Genomic DNA, 10,743 nt, shown 5'->3' with positions numbered 1-10,743 from the left:
GGAGGTCGATGATGCGTTGATGACCTCTTTACAAATCATGTTCTCCTAATAACGCAAGCGTGAAAATTTTCGAAAATTCGTTTCTTATAATTTATATTATCAGGAGAATATATTTGCGAGGAGGTCGATGATGCGTTGATGACCTTTTTACAAATCATGTTCTCCTAATAACGCAAGCGCGAAAATTTTCGAAAATTCGTTTCTTATAATTTATATTATCAGGAGAATATATTGTGCGAGGAGGTCGATGATGCGTTGATCACCTCTTTACAAATCATGTTCTCCTAATAACGCAAACGCGAAAATTTTCGAAAATTCGTTTCTTATAATTTATATTATCAGGAGAATATATTTTGCGAGGAGGTCGATGATGCGTTGATGACCTCTTTACAAATCATGTTTCCTAATAACGCAAACGTGAAAATTTTCGAAAATTCGTTTCTTATAATTTATATGATCAGGAGAATATATTGTGCGAGGAGGTCGATGATGCGTTGATGACCTCTTTACAAATCATGTTCTCCTAATAACGCAAACGTGAAAATTTTCGAAAATTCGTTTCTTATAATTTATATTATCAGGAGAATATATTTTGCGAGGAGATCGATGATGCGTTGATGACCTCTTTACAAATCATGTTCTCCTAATAACGCAAGCGTGAAAATTTTCGAAAATTCGTTTCTCATTATTTTGTATTATCAGGAGAATATATTTTGCGAGGAGGTCGATGATGCGTTGATGATCTCTTTACAAATCATGTTCTCCTAATAACGCAAGCGCGAAAATTTTCGAAAATTCGTGTCTTCTAATTTATATGATCAGGAGAATATATTGTGCGAAGAGGTCGATGATGCGTTGATGACCTCTTTACAAATCATGTTCTCCTAATAACGCAAGCGTGAAAATTTTCGAAAATTCGTTTCTTATTATTTTATATTATCAGGAGAATATATTTTGCGAGGAGGTCGATGATGCGTTGATGACCTCTTTACAAATCATGTTCTCCTAATAACGCAAGCGTGAAAATTTTCGAAAATTCGTTTCTCATTATTTTGTATTATAGGAGAATATATTTTGCGAGGAGGTCGATGATGCGTTGATGACCTCTTTACAAATCATGTTCTCCTAATAACGCAAGCGCGAAAATTTTCGAAAATTCGTTTCTTTAATTTATATGATCAGGAGAATATATTGTGCAAGAGGTCGATGATGCGTTGATGACCTCTTTACAAATCATGTTCTCCTAATAACGCAAGCGTGAAAATTTTCGAAAATTCGTTTCTTATTACTTTATATTATCAGGAGAATATATTTTGCGAAGAGGTCGATGATGCGTTGATGACCTCTTTACAAATCATGTTCTCCTAATAACGCAAGCGTGAAAATTTTCGAAAATTCGTTTCTTATTATTTTATATTATCAGGAGAATATATTTTGCGCGGAGGTCGATGATGCGTTGATGACCTCTTTACAAATCATGTTCTCCTAATAACGCAAGCGTGAAAATTTTCGAAAATTCGTTTCTCATTATTTTGTATTATCAGGAGAATATATTTTGCGAGGAGGTCGATGATGCGTTGATGACCTCTTTACAAATCATGTTCTCCTAATAACGCAAGCGCGAAAATTTTCGAAAATTCGTTTCTTATTATTTTGTATTATCAGGAGAATATATTTTGCGAGGAGGTCGATGATGCGTTGATGACCTCTTTACAAATCATGTTGTCCTAATAACGCAAACGTGAAAATTTTCGAAAATTCGTTTCTTATAATTTATATGATCAGGAGAATATATTGTGCGAGGAGGTCGATGATGCGTTGATGACCTCTTTACAAATCATGTTCTCCTAATAACGCAAACGTGAAAATTTTCGAAAATTCGTTTCTTATAATTTATATTATCAGGAGAATATATTTTGCGAGGAGGTCGATGATGCGTTGATGACCTCTTTACAAATCATGTTCTCCTAATAACGCAAGGGCGAAAATTTTAGAAAATTCGTTTCTTATTATTTTATATTATCAGGAGAATATATTTGCGAGGAGGTCGATGATGCGTTGATGACCTCTTTACAAATCATGTTCTCCTAATAACGCAAGCGTGAAAATTTTCGAAAATTCGTTTCTTATTATTTATATTATCAGGAGAATATATTTTGCGAGGAGGTCGATGATGCGTTGATGACCTCTTTACAAATCATGTTCTCCTAATAACGCAAGCGTGAAAATTTTCGAAAATTCGTTTCTTATTATTTATATTATCAGGAGAATATATTTTGCGAGGAGGTCGATGATGCGTTGATGACCTCTTTACAAATCATGTTCTCCTAATAACGCAAGCGTGAAAATTTTCGAAAATTCGTTTCTTATTATTTTATATTATCAGGAGAATATATTTTGCGAGGAGGTCGATGATGCGTTGATGACCTCTTTACAAATCATGTTCTCCTAATAACGCAAGCGTGAAAATTTTCGAAAATTCGTTTCTCATTATTTTATATTATCAGGAGAATATATTTTGCGAGGAGGTCGATGATGCGTTGATGACCTCTTTACAAATCATGTTCTCCTAATAACGCAAGCGCGAAAATTTTCGAAAATTTGTTTCTTTAATTTATATGATCAGGAGAATATATTGTGCGAAGAGGTCGATGATGCGTTGATGACCTCTTTACAAATCATGTTCTCCTAATAACGCAAGCGTGAAAATTTCGAAAATTCGTTTCTTATTATTTTATATTATCAGGAGAATATATTTTGCGAGGAGGTCGATGATGCGTTGATGACCTCTTTACAAATCATGTTCTCCTAATAACGCAAGCGTGAAAATTTTCGAAAATTCGTTTCTCATTATTTTGTATTATCAGGAGAATATATTTTGCGAGGAGGTCGATGATGCGTTGATGACCTCTTTACAAATCATGTTCTCCTAATAACGCAAGCGCGAAAATTTTCGAAAATTCGTTTCTTCTAATTTATATGATCAGGAGAATATATTGTGCGAAGAGGTCGATGATGCGTTGATGACCTCTTTACAAATCATGTTCTCCTAATAACGCAAGCGTGAAAATTTTCGAAAATTCGTTTCTTATTATTTTATATTATCAGGAGAATATATTTTGCGAGGAGGTCGATGATGCGTTGATGACCTCTTTACAAATCATGTTCTCCTAATAACGCAAGCGTGAAAATTTTCGAAAATTCGTTTCTCATTATTTTGTATTATCAGGAGAATATATTTTGCGAGGAGGTCGATGATGCGTTGAATACCTCTTTACAAATCATGTTCTCCTAATAACGCAAGCGTGAAAATTTTCGAAAATTCGTTTCTTATTATTTTATATTATCAGGAGAATATATTTTGCGAGGAGGTCGATGATGCGTTGATGACCTCTTTACAAATCATGTTCTCCTAATAACGCAAGCGCGAAAATTTTCGAAAATTCGTTTCTTCTAATTTATATGATCAAGAGAATATATTGTGCGAAGAGGTCGATGATGCGTTGATGACCTCTTTACAAATCATGTTCTCCTAATAACGCAAGCGTGAAAATTTTCAAAAATTCGTTTCTTATTATTTTATATTATCAGGAGAATATATTGTGCGAAGAGGTCGATGATGCGTTGATGATCTCTTTACAAATCATGTTCTCCTAATAACGCAAGCGTGAAAATTTTCGAAAATTCGTTTCTTATTATTTTATATTATCAGGAGAATATATTTTGCGAGGAGGTCAAAGATGCGTTGATGACCTCTTTACAAATCATGTTCTCCTAATAACGCAAGCGTGAAAATTTTCGAAAATTCGTTTTTTATTATTTTATATTATCAGGAGAATATATTTTGCGAGGAGGTCGAAGATGCGTTGATGACCTCTTTACAAATCATGTTCTCCTAATAACGCATTAAAAAAAAAAAAAAAAAAAAATTTCGCGAACAATTAATGTTCGAAATAATTTACGCATTGCCATCCGCGTTTTGTGGGCTCTTAATGCTCTTTACTTAATTATCATGTTGATAAATACATAGAGTCGTATTATTTACCAATTTATTTTGAAAAATATTTATTTCATCTTTGAATATTAAAGTATCTGTCGCGATTGATTAATTTATTTATTATCAATTTACACACATAAGTATTTAATTGTTATATAGCACTGGTGCTACCGGCATTTCGTGCACATAGCACGGAACAAAACCAGAAATTGTGCAATTATATATTACCCTCTGAGAACATTCGTGGACTTAGTGTTTGTAGTTCATGTCCATGTTTTGAATGTCCATAGAGGGAGTATCACTTTTGGGGTCACTCCATAGCTTGGACATGAACCATAGCTCAGACACGAACCATGTATTATTATCGACTCTAATGGATGTAGTTGACGTCCACTTTGTCAGGGAGCGCATTAGGACAATATACCCGTTAAAGCGAGGTGGCCGCTCTCAGGTTTCTCTCTGCTATAATATAATTGATTATCATACATATGATAACTTTCATCCATTATTTAATGTTGTTGTCTTTTAATAAATCATTTTGCTACATTGAACTTTGTATATAAATATCGTTATTTTATTTATTTTTTTTCTTTAGGAAGAGACCTATCATGATTTTATATATGTATCGCTATATTTGGTGGATTTGGTGCTATTACTGCTGCACGTGCGCAAAACTTCGGTTTGTAATGTTGCTTCCACTTCCGTTTCGCGGGTAAAATTTTCATAACAGTCAGTTGATGGTTTCTAGTTACTGTATTTATACTGTACAATTATTGTTCGAATTACGTAGAATTCAGGATTGTGTAGAAATCAAAATATTAATATAAATTGTTTTAAAAGTGGCTGAACAAGAAACATGCATGTACTAAAACGCGGTAATTAAAAAATAAAAATACATTTACATACATTATGATTTAACAAATACATGTCATTTACTGATTTTCTGCCTTTAAACATAACTTTTATTTATTATTAGATGGACGTAAAGAACCTGTGCATTTCGATGAAATAACTGCAAGAATCAAGACATTATGTTACGATTTGGATATGAATTATGTGGATCCAGTAAGTATATTACAAATAAGGAAATTAATTGATATAACTTTTGTTTATTTATATGTATTAACGTAATTTATGTAATATTTTCTTGAAAAAGTTTGTAAAATTGATAAAAATTTATTATAATATATGAAAAATTATATCAATCTGAAAAAAACATAATATTTATATTATTTACAGTCTATAATTGCGCTTCGTGTTATAACTGATTTGTATTCTGGCGTAACAACAGTTGAATTGGACAACTTGGCATCTGAAATTGCAGCAAGTATGATCAATCAGCATCCAGATTATGCGATTTTAGCAGCTAGAATTGCCATATCTAATCTGCATAAAGAGACAAAAAAGACTTTTAGTGGTAAGAAATATATTGTTATTGTAAATTATTTATTTTTAATATAATTTATTAATATTTGTTATATTATGCAGAAGTGATAGCTGATTTATACGATGCAAAAAACTCCATTACAAACAAACGTTTACCTATAATCAGTGAAAAATATTATAAAATTATTCAAAGCAATGCAGATAAATTAAATTCTGCAATAATATATGACAGAGATTTTAATTATAGTTATACTACATATAAAATGTTGGAAACTAATCACTTATTAAAGTTGAATGGAAAGGTTGTTGAAAGACCACAACATATGCTGATGCGAGTTGCTATAGCTATTCATGATGATGATATTGATAAAGCTATTGAAACATACAATTTTCTTTCAAAACAATATTTTATATATCCTGCACAGACATTAGATACTGCATGTACTGTTACACAACAAATGGCTAGGTGATTTTTTAAGTAGTTTTTAAAGTAGTTTTATATATTAAATATATGTGTTATTGAATGAATGATTCTTATAGCTCATTTCTACTGACAATGTCTGGAGATAGCATAGATGGAATATTGGATACATTGGAAAGGTCTGCTGTTCTTTGTCATTATAATGGTGATATAGGATTCAATGTACATTGTATTCGGGCAAAAAATACACCTATAAGAGGCACAGGAGGTGTATCAAATGGATTGGTACCTATGTTGAAAGCATACAATACATCTATTGCAACTGTTTCTAGAAAAAATACAGAACAAGTTACTGTATATTTAGAACCATGGCATGCTGATATCTTTGAGTTTTTGGATCTTAAAAAGAATATTGGTTATTATTTTTTGTTATTTTTCTTAGTATGTTTTTTGACACATACACACATATTTATATACATATATAAATGTTTTTTAAAATTAACTATTATAGGCGAGGAAAAATTGAGGGCTAAAGATATGTTTTATGCATTGTGGACTCCAGATTTATTCATGCAACGTATTTTTAATGATGATGTTTGGAGTCTGATGTGTCCACATGAATGTCCTGATTTAATTGAAGCATACGGTGAAGAATTTGAACTTTTGTATACAAGGTAAATAATTATTACGATATTCTTAATATATTATTTTCAAAATTAAATATTATATAAAGGATATAATTTATATAATTTACAAAATAAATATATATTTATAGATATGAAAAGGAAGGACGTTTTCGAAAACAGATTAAAGCCAGAGATTTGTGGCTTCTTATCATTCAAACACAATTTGAAACAGGCACACCATATATAGTTTATAAAGATCATTGTAATAGAAAAACAAATCATCAAAATTTGGGCACAATTAAATGCAGTGGTTTCTCCACTGAGATCATTCAGTATTCAAGTTCCGACGAAATAGCTATGTGTAATACAGCTTCAATTGCTGTCAATATGTTTGTAGATCCTATTAAGAAAACTTTTGACTTTAATAAGCTTAAAGAAATTGTGAAAATTGTCACTTACAATTTGGATAAAATGATTGATGCTAATTTTTATCCTCTTCCGGAAATAAAATTGTCTTGTGAGAAACATAGATCTATTGGTAAGTATCTGTGTATAATTTACACATTAAATATCTAATTTTGTTTAAATCTGTTTTTAAAACATTAGGTATTGGTGTACAAGGATTAGCAGATGCATTTATCTTAATGAGATATCCATTTGAAAGCCAAGAAGCTCGCAAACTCAATATTCAAATTTTTGAGACTCTCTATTATGGTGCTTTAGAAGCTAGTTGTGAAATAGCTATCAAGAAAGGTTCATATGTATCATATAAAGGTAGTCCAATTAGTAAAGGTGTAAGTATTCTAAAAAATATTTTCTAATTTCACATATGAAGATTATTCATGTATAAACTAGGCAATTTTGCTTTTTCTTCATAGATGTTACAGTACGATATGTGGAATGCCAAACCAACAGATTTATGGGACTGGAATACATTAAAGAAAAAGATCGAAGAACATGGTGTGCGCAATTCTTTATTAATAGCGCAAATGTCAGATGCATTTATGGCACAAATGTTAGAAAATAATGTATCAGTTGAGCCATATACAAGCAACATTTATGTGATACATGCATTATCTAAACAATTCCGAATTGTTAAGCCACGTTTGTTGCGAGATCTAATTGAAAAAAAACTTTGGGATGAAAACATATGTAATAAAATCATTAATAATGACGGATCTATACAAGTAAATAGTTATTATTTAAATAGTTATTATTTAATTTACTAAATAGTTATTATTTAATTTACTTATATACACAAATTGATTTTATGTTATATAGATGCTTTAAAAAATCGACATACTGTAAAATAAACTTTTCTCGTTTCTGTCCACAGAATATTGAGGATATACCAAACGAATTAAAACTTCTTTATAAAACGGCTTGGGAAATGCCACAAAAAACTATTTTTGATATGGCCGCCTGTCGTGGACCTTTCATCGATCAATCACAATGTTTAAATGTCCATATGATTGATCCATTAGAAAAGCTTACATCTATGCATTTTTATGCTTGGGAAAATGTAAATATAAAATATTACACACACACATATAATTTTTAAATTGAATATTAATGTTAAATATATTGTGCATTTTTATTTATAGGGTTTGAAATCCAGTATTTGTCATGTTATAATCAGTGGATCTGAAACAGAATAAAATGACAAAAATGATAAGACTAAATCATTTTTGGATAAGAAGAAAATATACTAAAAGTAAAAATACGTAAATTTTCTCATATAAAAATAAAAAAGTTTCTAAAAACGAAACATATATTACATAGTATTGTTCAAATTTTTTTTTAACATAGACAAGGATATAATATTATTATTTATAACTAATACATATCGAAAATATAGTGTATGTTCTATATATATATATATATATATATATATATATATATATATATATATGTATATATATATACACTATTTTTAATGTTTTTAATAAACCATTACAATAAAAATTTGTATTTATCACTTTCAAATTAATATGTCATATTAATTATAATTAAATAAAGACATGACTTTTTCACCTAAAGTAAATGAATTGTATTTGTATGTAAGAATATATAATAATATAAGCAATAAATTTCTTAAATTTGTTCAAAATTATTTTCTATTTTCTTATGTTTTATATTTTCTCAATTATCATTTTATTTTATGATGTACATGTTAGTTATTTTATTTCTTATTCTATAGAAAAAAAAATTTTTAATTGAATTTATGTAGACATTTTCGATTATTTTTTTTATTCAAAAATGGCGCGTAATCTTACTTCCGCTATTTCATTAATGGCTGCTTTGTCCCATTTCTCTTGAGGATTCCTGATTTTCTCTGTGGAATAAGAGAGATAGAATGTATACATTGTTTTTGTATAATTTTTGAAAAGAAAGTTTAATTATAATTTGAAAATGACTTCACGAAATAAAAAAGCTAGAAAAAATCTTGGATTTTATGTAAATAATTATAAATTTCATCAACCATTTCAAATTCTTATTGATGGTACCTTTGCATTCGCAGCATTACAGGTTAGTTCTACATATATATATAAAACAAAATTTTCAATTTTTTTCTATTAGATTTCAATGTTAAATTTATATTTTATATTTTTATATTTCGTATACTTCATTACTTTTCAGAACAAATTCAACATACAGGAGCAACTTAAAAAATACTTTCAATCTGAATTAAAATTGTTAACAACATCATGTATTATTTCTGAGACTGAAAAACTTGGTATATTTTCTACATCAATTAATGGTACTACACAAATAGTAAAACAATATGCTATACACAAGTGTGGACATGAGAAAAAACCAATAAGTGGTTCAAAATGTTTACGATCTATGATAGGAAAAGATAATAGTTCAAGGTACATTATATGAGTTTTCATATATTAAATATATATAATCATGAAGAATTAGATATATAATATAATTATAGGAGATGTGATATATTTTTATAATATATATAAGGTTGTATATAATTATATTTGTTATAGATACATTATTGCAACGCAAGATCGTGAGCTTCAAGATAGGTTAAGGTTAATTCCAGGAGTTCCTTTAATTTATTTACATGGAAAGACACCTACATTAGAATCTCCTTCAGAAGCAAGTCGTAAACGTGCAGAAGTTATGCAAAAAGATTTGGGTATGACTACATGGCAAAAAGAAAATATAAAGGTATTAGAAAAGCAAGCAGGAATAATGCAAGAAAAAGATAAGTTGAAGAAAAAGAAGAAAAAAGGAGGACCAAATCCACTTAGTTGCTTGAAAAAAAAGAAAAAACCAGAAACAATATTGAGCAAAAATGGTATAAAATCTGGGAAAGTCAGAAAAAGAAAGATTAAAATTGCACCACATATTAAAGAGGCTTTAGTAATAGAATTGAAGAATAAATGTGAGACATAGAACTTTGTTAAATTCACAAAAATTTTGAACAATCCACGAATATGATATATAAAAAATAAAAATGATTGAAATGTGATAATTGAAAAGAAAAAAAATAGTACCTTCTTGTATATAAGATACAATACTTGTGTATGGATTTATTAAAAAAGAATAAAGCATTCATTTATCTTTATTCTAAGTTAAAATATACCTTATTCATGTTTTATTTTATAAACGTATTTGTTAATGAATATTTTTGCAATATAAATTAATTGGTTGTATAGAATTCTTATAATGAAAAATGTATAAATACAAGAGTTTTTATAGAAACACCACAGAAAGTTTAAAGAATTTGTGAATTTTCCTTCCTTCTACTATAATATGCAATATCTATAAAACTTGTTATTGACGAGTAAGAAATGTTACTTGTTTTTAATGCAATCATTTACAATGAATGCGTTTGATTTTGTTTCTCATTAAAGAAAGAAATAATAATGCTTACAGTTTCAAAGTAATTTCAGATATAGATAAAATGTACAATATTCTTTAGTATATTAGCTAATATTAGATAACATACAGTATCAAGAATATACACCATATCTGAATGTGTATATGTATATGTATAAAATAATATACTAATAATATAATAATATATACACATATAGTTGACATAAATCTGAAATTCAAAACTTTTATATGTAGAAAGTACAAAAATGTTGAAAAATAATCTTTTCAATATACACAGCATAGCATTATTTACAAGTAATTTTTAAGAACTTTCAGACATTCAAAATTCAATACTACATTTTATATATACTACAGTATGATATATGTAAAATGACTGGTAAGTTTACTATTATATGAAAAAAGTGGCAGAAAATTTAAAATTTTTCAGAATTAAAAAATTAAAAAATTAAAAA

General features: G+C 28.7%; 2 protein-coding genes across 5 annotated transcripts; both read left to right on the top strand.

Annotated features, from left to right (window-relative positions):
- The first annotated feature begins 4,382 nt into the window (after positions 1 to 4,382).
- LOC105257073 (ribonucleoside-diphosphate reductase large subunit) lies at positions 4,383 to 8,144 on the top strand. Of its 4 annotated transcripts, none has more exons than XM_025414948.1 (13): positions 4,383 to 4,448; positions 4,593 to 4,676; positions 4,838 to 4,872; positions 4,974 to 5,062; positions 5,237 to 5,414; positions 5,486 to 5,849; positions 5,924 to 6,219; positions 6,316 to 6,478; positions 6,580 to 6,968; positions 7,037 to 7,224; positions 7,309 to 7,617; positions 7,767 to 7,952; positions 8,035 to 8,144. In XM_025414948.1, exons 3-13 carry the CDS (start codon positions 4,854 to 4,856, stop codon positions 8,086 to 8,088), a joined length of 2,235 nt encoding a protein of 744 aa, XP_025270733.1. In that variant the 5' UTR covers positions 4,383 to 4,448; positions 4,593 to 4,676; positions 4,838 to 4,853; the 3' UTR covers positions 8,089 to 8,144. The 4 variants fall into 4 exon arrangements, with proteins under 4 accessions (XP_025270733.1, XP_025270735.1, XP_025270734.1 ...); XM_025414949.1 differs by lacking the exon at positions 4,383 to 4,448 and adding an exon at positions 4,474 to 4,511; XM_025414950.1 differs by lacking the exon at positions 4,838 to 4,872.
- A 571-nt stretch (positions 8,145 to 8,715) lies between these two features.
- LOC105257072 (rRNA-processing protein UTP23 homolog) lies at positions 8,716 to 9,999 on the top strand. The gene is made up of 3 exons (XM_011267437.3): positions 8,716 to 8,959; positions 9,071 to 9,303; positions 9,433 to 9,999. The coding sequence occupies exons 1-3, from the start codon at positions 8,843 to 8,845 to the stop codon at positions 9,842 to 9,844; spliced, it is 762 nt and encodes a 253-aa protein (XP_011265739.1). The 5' UTR covers positions 8,716 to 8,842; the 3' UTR covers positions 9,845 to 9,999.
- The last annotated feature ends 744 nt before the right edge of the window (positions 10,000 to 10,743 follow it).

This window comes from Camponotus floridanus, unplaced genomic scaffold (assembly GCF_003227725.1).
Source record: "Camponotus floridanus strain SB8 unplaced genomic scaffold, Cflo_v7.5 scaffold91, whole genome shotgun sequence".
Taxonomy (NCBI): domain Eukaryota; kingdom Metazoa; phylum Arthropoda; class Insecta; order Hymenoptera; family Formicidae; genus Camponotus; species Camponotus floridanus.
This window is presented reverse-complemented; position numbering and strand designations above follow the sequence as displayed.